The 21,871-nt window shown below is 46.9% G+C and overlaps 1 protein-coding gene across 1 annotated transcript in view; it reads right to left on the bottom strand.

The window, feature by feature from the left end:
* Positions 1–70: 70 nt before the first annotated feature.
* The window catches only part of LOC121859774 (titin-like), a 124,299-nt gene continuing 102,498 nt past the window's right edge, over positions 71–21,871 (bottom strand). Inside the window, exons 23-26 of the mRNA XM_042356762.1 lie at positions 2,564–2,647; positions 2,236–2,360; positions 392–466; positions 71–217 (exon numbers count right to left, since the gene is read on the bottom strand). Of these exons, the coding sequence (XP_042212696.1) occupies positions 71–217; positions 392–466; positions 2,236–2,360; positions 2,564–2,647 (431 nt within the window). The remainder of the gene's footprint in view (positions 218–391; positions 467–2,235; positions 2,361–2,563; positions 2,648–21,871) is intronic.

Below are 21,871 nucleotides of genomic sequence, written 5' to 3'. Positions count from 1 at the left end.
CACAAAGAAATGCTCCGGGTTCACGTTTTCCATCACTTTCAGGAATTTGAATGTTTAAATGAGATCTGTCCTATTGTGTCTTGTCTGAAGGGTTGTTAGTCTTAAAGCCCTCAGTCGACTTGGATAATCGAGGTGACAGTTCCGGAATCACCATAGTCGCTCTGTGCTGCACCTTTTCCAGGGATGTTAGATCTTTCTGGTGGTAGGGTTTCCATGCCTGTATAACCCCACACAGTAAAAACCCACGAACAGAAGAAGACCACCACAAAAATATTCGCCCGTTAGAAATAAATCCCATGTAAGGTCGGATATCTCGCAGGTGTGATGGATAATTAGGTGAAGGTAAAGAATTCGAGAGAAGTTATTTTTTCCCCACGCGGACTGACCTAACCTGTTCCCGGGGCACACCGGCTACTCCACTCTTGGTAATATTTACATTTTGGACACCAGATAAGACGCTCAAGGCCTGTGAATGTAAGATCAGTATTTTTAGTTCTAGGGTGACCCACTGCATGGTTTAGGGGGTCGTGTTAGGGATTATAGTTATAACGGTAAGGTATTGTGTATGTGCGTGCGTGCGTGCGTGCGTGTGTGCGTGTGTGCGTGCATGTGTATGTGCGTGCGTGCGTGCATGTGTGTGCGCGTGCGCGCGCGCACGTGTGTGTGTGTGTGTGTGTGTGCGCGCGTGTGTGTGTATGTGCGCGTATGTGTGTGTGCGCGTGTGTGTGCGTGTGTGCATGCATGTGTGTGTGTGTGTGCGTGTGCGTGTGTGCGCGCGTACGTGCATGTGTCAGTGTGTGTGTCCAGGTGTGTGTGTGTCCAGGTGCGTTTGTTCAGGTGTGTGTACAAGTTTAGTATCTACATCATCACATGTTCAGTTACAGTCAAGAGCCAGGGTGTGCCCAGTACCTGTCAGCAGCAACAGGGCATGAAGTAACCACCAGAGGGGGTAATGGACAGATAAGTGACGAAACATGAGGAAAGTAATTAAACCGATCTATTTTTGATGAAAGGAAGATTCACAAGACACCAGTTTATCCTTAGAGAGAGAGAGAGAGAGAGAGAGAGCAATCTTAGAGCGACTTGGTTAAATCGTGTTGACCATTGCAATGAGAGGATGAAATACTACAGGCAGATTAAGACTATTTTAAGTGTTTATGTACGAGGCCATGGCGGTGCACGTTGTAAGAAGGAGGGGAGGGTACTGTTAGCGAGGGGAGGGTACTGTTAGCGAGGGGAGGGTACTAAGAAGGAGGGGAGGGTAATGCTGAGGGGAGGGTACTGTTAAGGAGGGGAGGGTACTGTTATGAGGAGGGTGACAAGCTATGAGGGGAGGGGTACTGTTAAGGAGGGGAGGGTACTGTTAGCGAGGGGAGGAATTAAGAAGGAGGGAGGGGTAATGTTAGCGAGGGGAGTGCAATGTGCTGGGAGGGAGGGTAACAAGGAGGGGAGGGCACTGTTAGCGAAAGGAGGATTGTGTTGAAGGAGGGGAGGTAATAAGAAGGAGGGGAGGGTAGAAGAAGGAGGGAGGGTTGAAGAAGGAGGAGGGCTAAAGAAGTGAGGGGAGGGATTGTGTTAGCTGAGGGAGGGTTGTGTTAGCGAGGAGGGTTGTGTTAACAGGGCGAGGGTAGTTTAGCGAGGGAGGGTAGTGTGTTGAAGGGAGGGGAGGTGGTGTTAGCGAGGAGAGTTATGTTGAAGGAGGGGAGGTGAAAAGAAGGAGGGGAGAGTTATGAAGCATGAGGGGAGGGTAGTGTTGGGCGAGGGAGAAAAGGAAGAGGGGAGGGTAGTGTTAGCGAGGGGGAGGGTTGTGTTGAAGAGGAGGGCTGGTGTTAAAGGAGGGGGGAAAGTGAGGGATGGTAGTGTTGGGGAGGGTAGCAAGAAGAGGGTACTGGGTTGGCGAGGGGGTAGTGGTAGCGAGGGAGGGTAATGTTAGCGATGGGAGGGTTGTGTTAGCGAGAAGAGGGCTGTGTTAGCGAGGGTCAGGTTGTGTTAGCGAGGGGAGGGCAGTGTTAGGTAGGGGAGGGTTGTATTAGCGAGGGGAGGGGAGGGCTGTGTTAGCGACGGGAGGGTTATGTTAGCGAGGGGAGGGTAGCAGGGGAGGGAAGCGTTAGCGAGGGGAAAGTGTAAACATTCTACCCTCAGTAATTGACCCCAGAGCTCACCAGGACGACCAAACCAACACACAGACAGAATACTGTATGTAAGATGATAGTTAGCGATGTGTACATGTCTCACCGTGGGTACATGTCTCACTGTGGGTACAAATCTCACCGTGGGTACATGTCTCACTGTGGGTACATGTCTCACTGTGGGTACATGTCTCACTGTGGGTACATGTCTCACTGTGGGTACATGTCTCACTGTGGGTACATGTCTCACTGTGGGTACATATCTCACTGTGGGTACATATCTCACCGTGGGTACTTGTATGACCGTGACAGTTGTATACCCGGCATGGATCAAGGTACACATGACATACACTTTCTCATGATAAATACAGTCATGTGTTCCATAAGCGGTAATCCTCCCTCAGTGTGTCCTTGACTGTAGGGCCGACACAGACCTGACGACGCAGGTTCTAAGTCTGAGAAACCAGGTCCCCGCGCCCCGCCATGACCAGGGATTACCTGTTCTTGACACTCGCCTTCTGCAGGGGATTATGTGCCACCTTCTTATATATGTGTACAGCACCACACCAAGAGCTTACGTGACTGTTAATGTGAGGGAAGAAGGGGTGTGATGGAGGGAAGGTAGGAGGGCAGGGAGGGGTGTGATGGAGGGAAGGAAGGGGTGTGATGGAGGGAAGGTAGGAGGGAAGGAAGGGGTGTGATGGAGGGAAAGTAGGAGGTGAAGGAGAGAAGGGAGGAGGTGAAGGAGAGAAGGGAAGAGGTGAAGGTGAGAAGGGAGAAGGTGAAGGAGAGGAGGGAGGAGGTGAAGGAAGGAAGGAAGGAAGGAGGGAGGGAGGGAGGGAGGGAGGGAGGGGATGAAGGAAGGAGTGTGGGAGGGGGTGTCTGTCTCTTGCTGTCAAGTTACCCTTAGGTGGAGCACGACACTAAGGGAAGGTGGTTGTGTAGTGAGGTACTGGAGGAGGAAGAGGAAGAGGTACTGGAGGGGGAAGAGGTACTGGAGGAGGAAGAGGTACTGGAGGAGGAAGAGGTACTGGAGGAGGAAGAGGTACTTGTCGGCCTGCCTAAACAAGGTATTATTGTTAGCGATGTTGTGCGCACCACAGTTGCTGAGGAGGAGTAGGCTGTTGGGATTACACTTGCCAAGTTCATTTCTCCCTATGGTTCTCTGCCATATGTCAGCATCTCTGCCAACTCTGGCATTGAAGTCACCAAGGAGCACAACCTTCTCTTCTCTGGGGATAGAGATTAGCACTCTGTCGAGGTCAGCGTAAAAGGCCTCCTTGATGCCATCCTCTGCATCCAGTGTTGGGGCGTATGCACTGATGAAAAAGGCATGACGTGAGTGATTCAGCGGTTTTTGGAGCGTCATGAGGCGCTTGTTGATCCCAATAACCATTTCAGTTAGCCTGTGTAGGATACGTTGGCGGAGCAATCAATAAATGCGGTTTCTCTCCGCAGCAGGCTTACCCTAGAAGAAGGTATAGCCAGACCCCCGTTCTGTGAGTTGACCCTCGTCTGGGAGCTGGGACTCACTAATGTCGATGTTATACCTAGCCAGCTCTTTAGCCACAAGGGCAGTTTTTCTTTCAGGACGCTCATTTGTGCCAGTATACAGAAGGGTCCTGACATTCCATGCAGCGACCATAAGAGGTTGTATAGTTTGCTTTTGTTTGGATCTGTGATTATGAATGGGTTTACGACCGCGTATGGATGAATGACCTTACTGGGTGCCGTTGCCCAGTCAGGTTTTTTTTTTTTAGACAGGCTATGTTTAGGGCGCACACACACACACACACACACAATTACTACTACTACTACTTTGCTGTCACTCGGAATCGAGTATGACGATCATCCAGCTATGATACAATGATATGAGTTATTATGGATGTCACCTTCATTGGTGAGGTCTGAGATGACTAAAGAAGCCGATACGGGACCGGCAGGGTCGATTACAGATGTTGCACATGTGGGGGGCTACATCTAGTGTGGGAGGGGCGGCGGCAGCGTCTTTCCGGCGTTGGCGCTTGTCTGCCACGTTATGCAGTCGGACCAACTCGAAAATATTGACACCTTCTCGTGTGGTTCTCCTTCAAGCATTACGGTGTGGAGCAATCGTCTCCAAAGGTGAGGGGGTCGATTTGGCACTTATTCAGGTTTGTCTTAAGACTATCCTTATACCTTTTCAGTTGCCCGCCAGCGTTACGTTGCTTTGGCACTCTACTGTCGTTCATGCGGTTAACATGGCCAGTCCAACGTAGTTGTTCATGGATAATGGTAGCCTCGATGCTTTTACAATTGGTGTCCGCAAGTATACTGGCATTTATTTTCACACACACACACACACACACACACACTTTCACACAGACAACACACACACACACACACACTTTCACACAAACACAAGCACACTTTCACACAAACAACGCACGCGCACGCACACACACACACACACACACCTTCACACAAACAACACACACACACTTTCACAAACAACACACACACACACACACACACAGCAGGTGGAGTGTTATGAAGGGACAGACAAGTGCCGGGGTGAGGAGTTACCACGTTGGGTCTCTGGTGATGTGGGTGGTTCCTCCACGTTACAGCCACTCCTACGCCAGTACAAGCAGTCAACATCGCCGGACTTTGGTTTCGGTTCCCGAAGTGACATGGCAGCTTTGCTAGACGAAGGTGATCTTAGGTGTACAGGTGATCTCAGGTGTACAGGTGATCTCAGGTGTAGGTGTACAGGTGATCCCAGGTGTACAGGTGATCCCAGGTGTACAGGTGATCTCCAGGTGTAGTACAGGTGATCCCAGGTGCAGGTGATCAAGGTACAGGTGATCTCAGGTGTACAGGTGATCCCAGGTGTACAGGTGATCTCCAGGTGCAGGTGATCTCAGGTGTACAGGTGATCTCAGGTGTACAGGTGATCTCAGGTGTACAGGTGATCTCAGGTGTACAGGTGATCTCAGGTGTACAGGTGATCCCAGGTGTACAGGTGATCCCAGGTGTACAGGTGATCCCAGGTGTACAGGTGATCCCAGGTGTACAGGTGATCTCAGGTCCACCTATCTTGATGACTTTCATTCTTTAGATAACGTGATGTATAATTGTGTTCATGTCCTTTCTCAGTGTCCTTTCTCGGTGTCCGTGGTGTGTCCTTAATGTGTGTGTTGTGTCCTTAATGTGTGTGTTGTGTCCTTAATGTGTGTGTTGTGTCCTTTCTCAGTGTCCGTGTTGTATCCTCGCTCCTCGTGGTGTCTAGTGACCGTATTCACAAAGATTGTTCGTTAATATTGCCTCTTATCTGATACCATGTAAACGTATCCCGTGAAAGCACAGTCACAGCGTACTTTTGTGGCCATTTTGTGATGTTATTCTTGTTGTTATACATGAACAATTTTACTTAATGATATGTATCGTAAAGTCACTCACTAAATTGTATCGTAAATTTACCCGTTATAAATACGTTCTCTAATATTTACTTCCCAGGAAAAAAAATATATATCGTAGGAACCTTTGGGAATCCGAGTAGAGGATTATATTGTTGTTGTTTTTTCCTTGTCTTATCTGCATGACTTTCAATCTTGGGGATATTTTTGTCATGATAAAAATTTGATGCATCATTGTATTTTGTGTTGTTATTCTTCGTTGTATTCTCGACGGTCAGGCTCAGCTGTTCGTTCCTGTGTATTTTTTTACTTCTCTTAATTGGAGTTGTGTGTGTGAGAGGTGTACGTTTAACTGGTTGTGTTAAGCCAAGTGAGACGAGAAAAAAAAAACTTGTATACAATATGGCGGCATCAGAGTAACACGAAGAGTGCGGGGAGATATGATAGAAGTATTCAAGTGGGTGAAAGGAATCAATAAAAGTGATATAGATAAAGTTCTTATAATATCCGACCAGGATAGGACTCGGAACAACGGATTCAAGTTGGATAAGTCTAGGTTTAGGAAGGAGATAGGAAGGAACTGGTTTACAAATAGGGTGGTGGACGAGTGGAACAAGCTTGTAGTAAGTGCTGGAACGCTGGAAAGTTTCAAAGGGAGGCTGGATAGATTCATGGATGATAGAGTGTGGTCGTAACTCTCGACTGGAGCTGCCATGCACAGGCCAACCGGCCTATTGCAGACTCCTTATTTTCTTATGTTCTTATGTTAACACTGTGACTTTTATCGTATGTGTGTGGGGGGGGGGGGGTAAAGGTCATCATCATCCAACAGAGTGTCAACTTGTGTCATTAACCTGTCTTAAGTTACCTTACCACACTCACCTGTCTCGCCTCCTCCTTTACCTCACCCCTGTCTCACTACCATGTCCCGCCCCCCCTCCCCCTCAGGTGTCAAATATACCAGTGTGCACAGTGGTTGGCTTCACTCACTCACTGACGGATATTTTTTCTAATCTAAAAAATTGGCGATAAAAGATGTATGGTCACTGTTGGTGTGAAGGTGACGGTAGCTTTAACCTGTAGCCTTGCCTTACCTGGTCATTAGTGTCAGTATTTGTTATGATTATGATAATTATTATTTATTAGTATAGTATTGATATGGTAATGATCGCATGGTTGTCTTGTGGCTTAGTCTGGTATTTATTTTGTGAGAGGGTTAGGTTAGGTTATTCTAAGATGGTTTATTCCTTGTTCGTTGTATTTTATTGTTGTTTGTTGTTAGTAGTATCACACACACACACACACACACACACACCTTTTATCATAGGGGAGGGAAGAGGTCCTTGGTAGTGGGAGAGGGAGGGGGAGAGTGTGAGCCTCCTCAGGCGTGTGGGTCAAGGTCTGGTGACCCCGTGTGACCCAGGCCACCAACAATGGCCTCCGCAGGTGGGTGTAGGTTAAGTGGGAGATGTAATTATCGAAGTGGAAGTTGACATAATGGGTGTGGGCAGTAGAACGTGGGCGTGAGTGTGCGCAGGGTAGAGTCGTGGGTGCGTGGGTAGAAGGGTGGGCTGGGCAGGTGGGTGTGAATAGAAAGGGTCATCAGCGGTGTTGGGGAGGGAGGGTGGGCAGTACATGTTTAGGAGGGCTCAATAAACTAGCCCCTGTGTGAGATAAATCTGAAATCTGACAGGTGGGTGTGGGTAGAAGGGGGTCATCGGCGAGGGTCAGGGAGGGAAGGAGGGTGGTGACAGCTGGTGATTGATGATGATGAAACAGCTGGTAGTGTGATGACTTTCTCCAGGTGAGTCTTATTGGAGAGTACACCTTACCTTTCATCACCGGAGCTACTACTACTACTACTACTACTGCTGCTACTTTTTTTTTTTTTTTTTTTTTTTTTGACTAATTAAAACAATTTATTAACAAAACGTAATCATGTGGCCAGGAATAAAATGTCACCTTGTAGTAGTAAATATTAATAATGTAAGATTAATAATTTTGGACAACAACAACAACAACTACTACCACTACTACTACTACTACTACTACTACTACTACTACTACTTTTTTTTTTTTTAAACGTGGCCTCCAGCCTCCCCCAATAGCCACACCTTCGCCACCATTTATTTACCTTAATATTAAATATCCTAATACATAAGCAACTATCCTATCTGTGTTAAATTAGTTGAGCCGCAGATCGATGCGGCATTCGGTGACTGTAGCCTCATAGTCGATATCTGCAGCAGTTGACGGAGTAGGGGCAGAAGCTCTCGTTCCCCTGAGGCAGAGCAAAGCCGACCGAAGGAGAGAGAAGGACAGTCGACATCTCATCCAGGCTGTGACATAACTTCTGGGCTGCTGCTTCTGTTCGGAGATCAGCTCCGCGAGTCTGGCGTAGAAACATCTTGCGCTTGGGCCCATCCCACCAGAGGTTGTGAACACTAGCGGAGTGAAGCTGCCTTGATCGACATTTTGAATTCTCTCCCCATATGCCCTTCTCTTGTCGTTCTCGTTCCTCCTATGTGCAGCATCGAGAGCTAGGTTACGGTGACAAACGGCCATGGGATCAAAAATCCTGATGTCGAAGAAGGCTCGCTGTCCCCGCGTCCAGAATCCTCGAGCACTGACGTCCACACGGGCTTCGTTAGATGTGTTTGAAGTCCTGTGTTGGAGGATCTCGCCATCCAGTGGAAGGAGGGTCGGTTCTACCATGACGTCCCGGCAGGTTTCCTTCAACATATTTGCTGTGAGATCCCTTACCTCGTCATGCCTCATGCATATGAAGCCCCCCTTCTTGCAAACCATGGCGTGATCGCCATCATAGGAATAGCCACACACGCATTGGGAGGGCAAACCATCTACTGGCCAACCGTACCTTAGAGCAATGGCATCTGTAAATTCTTGTTTGTTAAGGCTGAAACCATTTGCCCTTATCGGTAACGTAGTTAACCAGTTCGAGGCGCCCACCTCCTGCGCTATAGCTACTTTTTTTGTCAAATTTTCTGGAACCTGCAGCAATAGTTGCTGCAACATGTCATTTTGGCAGTGCTGCCGATCTGTTGTAATGGATCTACGGATCTTATTAACTTCGCTGGTGTCCACTTCCCCTGTTGCATTCTGGGCTATTATGTGGTCAGTGAGGGCTGCCGTGAGCTTAAGTGAATTTTGATGTTCAGAGTCAGCAATCTCCTCTGGATTAGTTAGTCCCATCCCTCCCAGTCTTGGTGGAAGTGCAAGAAGTGTTCTTTCTACTGGGGTTAAGTCGTGGTGTTTCACTAGTTTGGGAATGAACTTGACACTGATTGCTTCTTCCAAAGGGTGGAGGAGGGGTCGGATCTCAGGGATGGTACGCATCAGGTAGTTCCAACGATGCTTGACTCCATGTGTGAATGCTGCAAAGGCCGCATGTGGCTCTGTGTTAGCAATCTCCGATAGAGCATGGATTTCGCTAACCCACTCGTTCACCTTTCCCCCTACGTACTGGGTCTTGAAGTCCGTAGTGCCAATTACTGCGCCTAGATGTCTTTGGCCGTCCTTAGTTATTTTGACCTCACTTTCGCCGAAAACCTCCACAGCCCGATCATAATGATCTGGCTTCACGATGAGGAAGGATTTGCTGGCGTTTGGGTGGTACCCTATTTGTGGACCTCGCGATGTTACCAGGTCCCACCACTTTTTGATGTCCTCCACTTTTCCTGCTCCTGTGAGGTCATCAGCATATGCCACTTGTTTGACCCCAGTTGTTTCATACTTTATTTCTTGTTGGAGCACTGATAGGCCTATTGCATACATTGCCATTGCAACGGGGTCTCCCTGTGTTGTTCCCTCGGTCGACTGTAGGATGGTATCACCTCGTAGAGCCTTGTTGTTTACTACGTAGAGGTCTGAAGGATTCCTATACGAATTTTCAACATACATCGCAAAGCTAGGACACTTGATCTTGATGTTGTGCAGTGCCGCCTTGCGGTTAAGTATGTTGAATGCGTTTGAAGCATCCACCAGGAGAACGGCCTCACAATCACGCTGCTCAAATATCAATCTCATGGCGTGAATGGCCGCCTCCCCACCAGCCTGGTGGCCAGCACACACTTGTAGGTTCCCTGCTGCTGCCCTGACATCATCCTTTACCACCTCCATTATACACTTTCCGATGATCCGCCTCAGCACTTCCCCCACCCCTATAGGTCTACATCCTGGTTTCTTTTCCAGAGGAATAAGGCGGCAGGCCGTCAGAGCCTGGAGGTGATGGCAGCAAGAGGATGCAAGCTTTCTTGCAAGGGTGGCAATGGCAGTGCAGAGATCGCTTGCTACAGGGCCAAACTTGTTTGTGCTGAGGATGACTCTCCAACCGTTTGCATCCAGACCTGAAGGGCCGGCTCCGCCTCGAGTCTTCAGTGCCTTTTTCCACACCATCTCTCCTGTTATTTTCTCGAACAGGACAGCGTTTGGTGGGATATAAGCACCCTGGAGCCTGATGCCTTCATCTTCGCTTGCAGGGGGATGTTTCTCTTTCAATAGTTTTAATGTCGCTCTGTTTATTGGCATCACTCCACCGGAGGATTCATGTGTGAGAGATCTTACCGCGAGAGACACTTTTCCCACACGCATTTTGTTTCCAAATTGTCTTGCCACGTCATCGGTGTTTTGCTTTCCGTCACCCGTAGATTTTAGTCTCTCCTGCAGTGTTCTTGCTTCACATAGGAGATCATCTAGGGCCCCAGTCTGCCACATTGTCAACCTTCTCTTCATTGCTGCCACATTTTCTTTGTGCTTAGCCTTTGTGTGTGTCCTCTGACAAAATAGATGTGGTATTATTGCCAGTATTTGAAGAGCTAGGGGGGCGAGGAAGCGGTCCTGAGTGTAATCAGTCATGAAGTGAGTCATCTCCCGAATCATTTCTTTGGTGGCCGCACACTTGGGTGGTTCAAATAAGTTAGCGGGCGACCACTTGACAATTTCTGAGTAGGTTTCTTTGACCCATACGCCTGCATTTTCCATCGACATGCCATTCCACTGAGGCGGCTGTCTCTCATTCTCCTCGTGGACACCTGCTACTGAGGGAGCAGCATTTATTAGTACTACATTATCGGGTTGAGTAGACTCACTGCTATCATTTCGGATATCATCGGGTAGTTGGGTCCCGGCGATATCCACTGTGGCCGCCTGTGTCGGCTCCCTGCGACGTGGGTTCCGACACTGGTCTAGCTTCCTGCAATTCACACATGGTCGGTTATTTCTCGCACAAACACAATTTGTGCAGTTTTGGTTCGGGCTAGCACAGACGCAGCAAGGAATGTTACCAGGCATAGTGACCAGCACCTTGGGCGACGGTAACGTCCGCCTCCGGACATCTGATTTAGTCCCAGGCACAAGATTATACTGGTTCTTATGAGGGAAGGGCGGAGAGGTGACAGGCTGGACTGGTGTGTCCAGGTAGTAGGGGCATACGTGCGCGCGTGGGTGTGTAGGTTACCCCCCCTAATAGCGACCATCCATACATCAGAATGATACACTATGGACAAGAGTTTGTCACACCAGGCACTAGTTTATATTTCCTTGGCACAAATAACCACTATTTATATGGTCTCACTGGTGTAATATCAGTTATGTATACTCACTAGGTTCGTCGAGACCCTACATTAAGAGTCCGTTACTATGGTGGAGGGGGGGTGGGGGCGACCGCATGGGCAGCACTCTCGGCCCCATAGGGGCGATAGTCTCGGGACCACCCCTGTCACAGTAGGCCTAACGACACTGACCTTGGCGCCGAGCCTTCTCATTATCCTACCACTGACCCAGCACAGGTCACCACTCACTTGGTGAACGCCGGTGAACACACGGAATATTTACAATTTATGCCGTAAGGGATGAGGAGAAACCTTGGGTGGCAATGCTTAGGGTGACATCCGATATTCACGGACACATTGTCAAATTCCCGCTCCCACACAACGAGTATGTCCCCACCAATAACACTTTAGATCAGGAGGGACGGTCCACGACACCCACGCCGCGCTGGCCGCCTACTACTACTACTACTACTACTACTACTACTACTACTACTACTACTACTACTACTACTACTACTACTACTACTACTACTACTACTACTACTACTACTACTACTACTACTACTACTACTACTACTACTACTACTGCTGCTACTGCTACTACTACTACTACTACTACTACTACTACTACTGTGTACTTTACTAATTAATTTCAATTTTCAATTTCAATTTTTACTAATTCACTGTTACTAAGACTTCACTGCCTCGCCCCTTCACTGAAGATATATTCACCATTGTTACTCCTCTCTCATCCGCCTTGTTGATGATCACCTGGCCGTGCACATAACAACCTGGTCGTGCACATAACAACCTAGCCGTGCACATAACAACCTGGCCGTGCACATAACAACCTGGTCGTGCATATATTGGGCCGTGCACATAACCTGACCGTGCACATATTTGGCCGTGCACAACAACCTGGCCGTGCACGCAACAGCCTGGCCGTGCATAACCAGCCTGGCCGTGCACATAACAAACCTGGAATTAAATTACATAACAACCTGGTCGTGCATAACAACCTGGTCGTGCACATAACAACCTGGCCGTGCGCGCACAACAACCTGGCGTGCATATATTGGGCCGTGCACATAATAACCTGACCCGTGCACATATTTGGCCCCGTGCACATAACAACCTGGCCGTGCTAACAACCTGGCCCGTGCACATAACAACCTGGCCGTGCACATAACAACCTGGCCGTGCACATAACAACCTGGCCGTGCACACCAGCCTGGCCGTGCACGCAACAACCTGGTGTGTACATAGCAACCTGGCCGTGCACATAACAACCTGGTCGTGCACATAACAACCTGGCCGTGCACATAACAGCCTGGCCGTGCACAAAATTATCGTGCACATAACAACCTGGCCGTGCACATAACCTGGCCGTGCACATAACAACCTGGCCGTGCACATAATAATGGTGGTGCACATGACAACCTGGCCGTGCACACAGTATTAGTGGTGCAAATAACAACCTGGCCGTGCACACAGTATTAGTGGTGCACATAACAGTGGCCCTGGACAACTTTCCACCATTTGGATACAATCATCAACACCTGCTGCGTGACACTACCTAGTCCAGCCCACCATTGTTGCCCTGCTGGCTGCTTGCTGTCCTACACCTGTCGTGTTCCTGTGGTCGTCGTATTCCTGTGGTTGTCGTATTCCTGTGGTCATCGAGTTCCTGAGGCCGTCGCGTTCCCGAGGTTGTCGTGTTTCTGGGGTGGTGTTCATGGGATCGTCGTGTTGCCAGGGTCGTCGTGTTCCCGGGGTCGTCGTATTCCTTGGGTCGTCGTGTTCCTAGGGTGGTCGTTTTCCTAGGGTAGTCGTGCTGCTGGGGTCGTGTGGTATATACAGTACGTTAGTGTGTATGGCGGCAGCTAGATAGGGCTCCCTCAGCCTCCCTACAGGAAGTCGTGTTGACCTTGAGGAAACACGACGAAAAAAATGAGCTTTGGTCACGGGAGGAGGAGGGCAGGTGGTGGTGTTGTGGTCAGTACAGGTAAACAATAGACATCAACGTATTTGTAAACAATGTGTAGTTGCAACATAGATTCAGGAATTATTTTAGATTTAGGGATATTTATAGGTATATTGTGAGCCATGGGAATATACAGTGCATATCAAAATGTTTATTCATTATTTATTGTATTCATTGGTGTGATTTATTTTTACAGGAATATATGTTAATTTGATTTTTAGAATTATTCATAAGAGAATGACTTTTAACAGGAATAAACAGTGTATATCCATAAGGTATATTCATAGTTTATAAGAGTCTGTTACGTAGGGAAGGTGAAGGAGTTTTCGCGAGATGTGTCAGGTAAAGTGAGAGGGAATGTTTGATATCTGGAAAGGTTCGATGAGGTGTTGAGTGTTTTGTAGGTGGCGATAGCGAGGGACACCTGTACATTAACCTGCCTAACCTTCCATCACATGACTGTCTGGTAGGTGAAGGACTCCTGACGAAGGGCTCTCAGCTCTTGACGAAAGGCCTTGAGTAGTCGGTGACGTCCTCGACTATACAGATGTTGTAGCAGGTTATAATAGGGTGAAGCAGGTTGTAGTAGGTTGAAGCAGGTCTATAAGCAGGCTGGGTTCCTGCTCATTGGGTATGGGTGGGCACGTTTCTCTGACAGCTCTCCCCATCTACCATGACTTACCCGGTAACTCGTGCAGTATATACACACACACACACACACACCTGGCTTACCCCTCCACCACACCCCAGAGACTCGATCCCACAGAACACACACACACACACCACAACATCCCAGAGAACCTGATAGCAATAGTAAGTCTACCCCCGGAGAACATACTGCACTTAGCACCTGGTAAAGACAACACAAACGTCTGGTACCTAGAGTGAGAAGGCCTTCACACGGACCAACACTGACCAGGTGACACTGACCACATCCTCAACACTGACCAGGTGACACTGACCACATCCTCAACACTGACCAGGTGACACTGACCACATCCTCAACACTGACCAGGTGACACTGACCACATCCTCAACACTGAATTGGTGTGAGTTAATTGACTTGAACACCACATCACCAACACTGACCAGGTGACACTGACCTGACCACATCACCAACACTGACCAGGTGACACTGACCACATCACCAAAACTGACCACATCACCAACACTGACCAGGTGACACTGACCACATCACCAAAACTGACCACATCACCAACACTGACCAGGTGACACTGACCACATCACCAACACTGACCAGGTGACACTGACCACATCCCCAACACTGACCACACATGACAGCCACACCGTCAACCTAAAGCTCAACATGTTTTTTTTTTATATAAAGTTGTGTGTGCACTGAGCCGTCACTTACCAGCTCACTAAGACCAGGTAATCCTATTAGTGGTCAAGATGAGTCGTGTTGCTCTCTCTCTCTCTCTCTCTCTCTGTCTCTCTCTCTTTCTCTCTCTCTCTGTCTCTCTCTCTCTCTCATATATAACTGAGGTAACAGGTAGAGCGTCACAGGCGGTGTATGACAAGTGGAACATTAATACATTATACACATGCACATCACCACTCGTAGCTGCCCTCACCTGCACAGTAACATGGCGGAGTGTCGAGCTTTTCATATTATCATTTTGTGTTCCGCGGATTTTTCCCCCTTTTCAATGTATCAGGAAGCTACAATCTTTGCTGGTTATTGAAATCATCATGAAGGGGGACTCTTGGCCTCCTAGTATCTGAGAAGTAAAAACCAAGATTTACATTGGATACAGAAACAACTAATTAAGAATCACCTGTGAGGGATTTTGATTGCATTATAGAAGATGTGTGATGGTGTTTACTGTGGGGTAGAGATTTAGTACACGGTGGTGCCAGCAGGGAGCCGACACACGGGGGTGGGGTGGGGGGCTAATGGTAGTTTTTTCTAGGTGTCTTAGAAGTACAACTCTCTAACTCAGATCCACAATAAGATGACCAGTGATCAAATTAAAGCTATTGTCAAGACGGAACCATTGTGGGGATGTGGTCGACTACGGATGGAGTCGGTTGTCCTGTAGTGGAGAATGGGAGTGCGTAAAATTGATATAATGAAGCTAGTTTAAGGGAAGCATGATAACAGTGGTAAACCTGATAGATATTTAGGGTCTTGTAGTGGAAGAGCAACACCATAGTAGTAGACATCTGTTTACAGCATCAGGAGTGAGTGATGGGAGAGTGTGAGGTTGTTTTTGTTACCCACCAAGTAGTGTTATAGCGTGAAGGGGGCTGGAACTACTGGGAAAAATAATCTTTTATACGAGTAAGTTGCTTTAATCAGAGTTTCGTTTCTTTATACGAGTAAGTTGCTTTAATCAGAGTTTCGTTTCTTTATACGAGTAAGTTGCTTTAATCAGTTTCGTTTCTTTATACGAGTAAGTTGCTTTAATCAGAGTTTCGTTTCTTTATACGAGTAAGTTGCTTTAATCAGAGTTTCGTTTCTTTATACGAGTAAGTTGCTTTAATCACAGTTTCGTTTCTTTATACGAGTAAGTTGCTTTAATCAGAGTTTCGTTTCTTTATACGAGTAAGTTGCTTTAATCAGAGTTTTGTTTCTTTATACGAGTAAGTTGCTTTAATCAGAGTTTCGTTTCTTTATACGAGTAAGTTACTTTAATCAGAGTTTCGTTTCTTTATACGAGTAAGTTGCTTTAATCAGAGTTTCGTTTCTTTATACGAGTAAGTTGCTTTAATCACAGTTTCGTTTCTTTATACGAGTAAGTTGCTTTAATCAGAGTTTCGTTTCTTTATACGAGTAAGTTGCTTTAATCAGAGTTTCGTTTCTTTATAAGAGTAAGTTGCTTTAATCAGGTTTCGTTTCTTTATACGAGTAAGTTGCTTTAATCAGGTTTCGTTTCTTTATACGAGTAAGTTACTTTAATCAGAGTTTCGTTTCTTTATACGAGTAAGTTGCTTTAATCAGAGTTTCCTTTCTTTATACGAGTAAGTTGCTTTAATCAGAGTTTCGTTTCTTTATAAGAGTAAGTTGTTTAATCAGAGTTTCGTTTCTTTATACGAGTAAGTTGCTTTAATCAGTTTCGTTTCTTTATACGAGTAAGTTACTTTAATCAGGTTTCGTTTCTTTATAAGAGTAAGTTGCTTAATCAGGTTTCGTTTCTTTATACGAGTAAGTTGCTTTAATCACAGTTTCGTTTCTTTATAAGAGTAGTTGCTTTAATCAGAGTTTCGTTTCTTTATACGAGTAAGTTGCTTTAATCAGAGTTTCGTTTCTTTATACAGGTAAGTTGCTTTAATCACAGTTTCGTTTCTTTATACGAGTAAGTTGCTTTAATCAGAGTTTCGTTTCTTTATAAGAGTAAGTTGCTTTAATCAGAGTTTCGTTTCTTTATACGAGTAAGTTGCTTTAATCAGAGTTTCGTTTCTTTATACGAGTAAGTTGCTTTAATCAGTTTCGTTTCTTTATACGAGTAAGTTGCTTTAATCAGAGTTTCGTTTCTTTATACGAGTAAGTTGCTTTAATCAGTTTCGTTTCTTTATAGAGTAAGTTGCTAATCAGGCTTTATACGAGTAAGTTGCTTTAATCAGAGTTTCGTTTCTTTATACAGTAAGTTGCTTTAATCAGTTTCGTTTCTTTTACGAGTAAGTTGCTAATCAGAGTTTCGTTTCTTTATACGAGTAAGTTGCTTTAATCAGTTTCGTTTCTTTATACGAGTAAGTTGCTTTAATCAGAGTTTCGTTTCCTAAATATAATAAGAAACATTGAAGAGTTTTCTTTCATAAACAAACAACAGAGATAGACCAGACAAGTGTCGCTGTCACATTTATTCAACGAGGTCTTGTCCTCTGACCAAAGATGGCAGACGTACTCACAGCAAGATGTTGTGACGTGTTGCAGCTTTTGTGACAGAGGAACAACACTGTGTGGGAGGCAGTTTAGTACAACGTGGAGGCAGTTTAACACAATGTGGGAGGCAGTTTAACAGTGTGCGGGAAGCAGTTTAACACAATGTGAAGGCAGTTTAACACGACGTGGGAGGCAGTTTAACACAATGCGGGAGGCAGTTTAGCACAACGTGAGGCAGTTTAACACAATGCGGGAAGCAGTTTAACACAATGTGAGGCAGTTTAACACGACGTGGGAGGCAGTTTAACACAATGCGGGAGGCAGTTTAGCACAACGTGGGAGGCAGTTTAACACAATGTGAGAGGCAGTTTAACACTTGTAGCCCAGAGCATAATGGGTAGTTTAGCTGGTATAAAATGGGTCATCGAGAGAGCAGAGGATGGTGGTGTAGCTATCGAATGGAGTCAACCAAATTTTAGAACCCATTAAGATACCCCACCTAACCTAACCTAACCTACACAGTATCCCGTCAGCAAGATAACAGAGAATATCAAATATAATACTCGAAGCATTATAGACAGGTACAGTACAGGTGTTGGTCCAGGTATATTACCAGGTACAGTACAGGTGTTGGCCCAGGTATATTGCCAGGTGCAGTACAGGTGTTGGCCCAGGTATATTCTCCGTACAGGAATATATCAACATGGACATCAGGCAATATTTCAACAGGGAATATCGTTCGTGTACCTGATGTAACATTGACAGTAAATCTCCGCCATATACCATTAGGGCGGCTACCACCTGTTTATTTTGTATTATGACAGTTTTATTGTGATGCTGCTTTGAGGGGGACAAACACACACACTGCTTCAAAACATGGTGCTGGCAGATAGGACTTTTATATTTTTTTTTCAATCTATAAACTCACGCATCATATCACTCCAAGAAATGTGTGTTTGATATTGCACCATAGTGTGGGTGTGGTGGTGGGTACTGGTGGTTTGAACATAAGAACAAAAAATAAGGAGTCTGCAATAGGCCGGTTGGCCTGTGCAGCAGCTCCTGTCGAGTTACTACCACTCTCTATCATCCATGAATTTATCTAGCCTCCTTTTGAAACTTTCCAGCGTTCCAGCACTTACTACAAAGTTGCTAAGCTTGTTCACTCGTCCACCCCCTATTTGTGAACCAGTTCCTTCCTATCTCCTCCTAAACCAAAACTTATCCAACTTAAATCCGTTGTTCCGGAGTCCTATCCTGCTCGATATTATAAGAACTTTATCTATATCCCTTTATTGATTCCTTTCACCCACTTAAATACTTCTATCATATCTCCCGCACTCTTCGTCTTTCTAGGGAATGCAAGTTAAGTTTCTTTAACCTATCCTGATATGGAAGGTTTCTAAGTCCCGGAATCATTTTCGTCATTCTTCGCTGCACCGACTCTAGTGAATTGATATCCATTCTATAATAAAAGGCACACAGAACTGAACCGCATAATTAAGTGCGGCCCTGACTAGCGCAAGATATAGTTGCAATAAGACCTCTGCGCTCTTATTACTTACACTTCTAGATATAAAACCCAATACTCTGTTTGCCTTATTTCGAACATTAACACACTGTTTTCTAGGCCGTAGGTCCGGGCTTTACAATACCCCTAGGTCTCTTTCACAAGTCGACTTCTCTAGGTTGATGTGTTGTTAAGGCTGTATACATTGTCAGTTTTGTTCTTCCAATATTAAGTACGCTGCACTTGCTGGTGTTGAATTTCGTTTGCCATTTTCAGACCACCCTGCAGTTTATTTAGATCCTCCTGTAATGCATTTGCATCCTGCCCTGAATTAATCTGCCGCCCTATTTTGGTGTCATCCGCAAACTTGCTTATGTCACTGCTGATCCCAGTGTCTAGATCGTTTATGTGAATTATGAACAAGAGTGGGCCAAGTACTGACCCTAGGGAACCCCACTGGTTACACGGCCCCACTCAGATTTAACACCATCTACGCTGACCCTCTGCGTTCTATCGGTGAGCCATGATTTTATCAATTTAAAACTTTCCCTCGATACCATGAGCCTTAATTTTTCTCAGAAGCCTCTAATGCGGTACTCTGTCAAATGCGTTGCTTAAGTCTAAGTAAATAACATCGTAATTTTCGTCATTATCTACTACCTCGAAGACTTTCCTAAAAAACGTCAGCAGATTTGTTAAACAAGATTTTCCTTTGTAAACCCATGTTGAGGTGGTAGATATAATGTGTGGTTTGCTGGTGGTTGTGGTTGTAGTGGTACTGGTTAGTTTCTAGTGGTGGTGGTAGTGGTACTGGATGGTTGTTGTTAGTGGTAGTGTTGCTGGTGGTTGTTGGTGGTGGTTGGTTGGTAGTGACACTCGACCCTGCCATTGTTATATGCGTCTTGTCTTCCTTTGTTTTCACGTTGAGCGTCATTCAAGTGTCTCTGTGACGATTCCCTCTTCCTGCACCTTTCTTTGTTTGTCCTTTAGTCACGAGTCACCTCAGCCGGGAGTCACCTCAGCCAGGAGTCTGCCCAGCAATTATCCGAGTCACATTTCATTGATTAGCCCAAATTATGAACAAATTAGGAATGAAGTATATAATATTCTAATTAAAATATAATAAATAATTAAAGATATATAATTGCATAGGGATTGAAAAAATAAATATGTATTAATTTTATTTTAAGTATGATTGATATACGAATTACTGACCGTTGTTTGCACGTTTCAGGTAGATGGTTGTTACAGATGAGAAGGAGGAAGGTGGTGCTGACGGAGACCAGGTGGGTGTGGCAGCTCAGGTGTTCTACTAAGGGTTCAAATGTGTTACGATACTGGGGGGTGTGTGTGTGTGCGTAACGCAAAGGTGCGAACAGGTGCGTCACAGGTAAGAATAATTAGCAGGACAATACGTGAGTGGTGTGCGTGAGGAGCTGTGATGGTAAGAGAGACCACTGTGATCACAAAGCCTTGCCTCGCCTCGCCCAGCTTGACCTGTACACCTCTAATGGTCCGTCCTTTGTGTGTGGTCTTGACCTTTGACCTACCTGGGCACAGTGGCGGATCCCCCACTCTCCTCCCCACACACTGCTGACGCAGCCTCTCCCTCCTCCTCCGCTCCACAATCCATACCCCCCACCCCACCTGCTGACCCCACCACCCCACCTGCTGGCCACACCCACACCCCACCTGCTGAGCACACCCCACCACCCACCTACTGGCCACAACCCACCCCACCTGCTGACATAGCCACACCCCTCTACTGTGCCCTCCTCATTCCCTCTCACTGCTCCCTGCTAACACGACCCCCTTCCCCTCTCACTGCTGATGGCCTCCCCCTCCTAACACGACCCTTTCCTCTAACGCCCCTCCCCTCCTAACACGACACCTCCCACCTCCTGCTGACACGACCCATCCCCCACTGCTAACAAGACCCTCCCTTCTCCTGCTGATCCCAGCCTCCTCTCATTGCTGACCCAACCCCTCCCCCTCTCATTGCTGGCCCCTACCCTCCCCCTCCTAACACGACCCCTCCCTTGCCCTCCTCTAACATTCCCCTCTATCGACCCTCCCCCTCCCTGCTAGCCAGACCCCTTCCCTTCTCCTGCTGGCCAACCCTCCCATCTCACTGGCGGCCCTCTCCTCCCCCTCCCAGCCCTCTCCCCTCCCTCCCCAACACGACCCCTGCCCCTCTCCTGCTGACGCCGCCTCCCCCCCTCCTACTGCCTGACTCTCCCTCTCACCCCCACCCTCTCTCCTGCTGACATAATTTTATGCCTTATCTTAAGTGAAGTTGTGGGTGCGTTGTTATGAGTTCTGTTATGGAAAATACACCTCAGGATTTTTGAGAGTCAGCATTATTTCCTATCTTAAGTGTGGTTAGATGCGTGTTTACGTGTCCAGCTACACACACACACACACACACTGACTGTTAAGGTTGTTTTACTGTGTGTGTTTTACAGTCGCACTCTTCGTTTCCTTGCCCACCTCCTCCTGCTCCTCTTCCCCTCCTCTGCTGCCTCTTTCCTCCTCCTCTTCCTTCTCTTTCGTCCCACCAGTTCCCAGCCTCCTCTTCCTATGCCGCAGGGTTCCCAGTCTCCTCCTCCTCCCAATGTAGGGCCAACCCCAGGGCCCCAAGACCAGCGTGAGAATGTCAGGATCAGGTCGTGGTCTGTGTAACCCAGCCTGACTTAACCTAACGTCAAGCTAATAACAAACAACTGTAACCTAACCTACACTAAGCTAACTCACTTTAACCCTAACCTACCTAACCTACACTAAGCTAATCTCCCTTTACACTAACACTTAACTTTCACTGTCTCATATTTATATATAACCCAGGGAAAAATTACACCCCGTATTCGATGATACAGTCTCCCACGCATTACCTCTATACTTTCCTTCCTGCTTATCCATACACCCACAGTCCCACCCATACACCCACAGTCCCATCCATACCAGTTACCCACTTACACCCTCAGTCCCACCCATACACCCAGAGTCCCACCATACACCCAGTAACATCAATACCCACAGTCCCACCCTACACCCACAATCACCCATACACCCACAGTAACATCACACACCCTCAGTCCCACCATACACCCTCAGTCCCACCCATACACCCACAGTCACCACAACCTCAGCCCACCCACAGTTACACCCACATACACCCTAGACCCACTCCCTTCTAGTGCCCACCCACACCACGTTCCTCCCACACATGCGACCGCACAGAATGGGCTGCAGCCAGGCCTATTGGCCCATACTGGGCTCCGCCCCACACCAACCCCTATTGCTCGTTTAAGCATCCAACCTATGTTTGAAGCTATCCAGTGTAATTCGAGTTAATGATGATGTTTGGTAACTTGTTCCATGCATCCACTACCTCTGTTTCCAAACCAGTATTTACCTATTTCGCGCCTAAATC

This window comes from Homarus americanus, unplaced genomic scaffold (assembly GCF_018991925.1).
Source record: "Homarus americanus isolate GMGI-L3 unplaced genomic scaffold, GMGI_Hamer_2.0 scaffold27231, whole genome shotgun sequence".
In the NCBI taxonomy this organism is placed as follows: domain Eukaryota; kingdom Metazoa; phylum Arthropoda; class Malacostraca; order Decapoda; family Nephropidae; genus Homarus; species Homarus americanus.
This window is presented reverse-complemented; position numbering and strand designations above follow the sequence as displayed.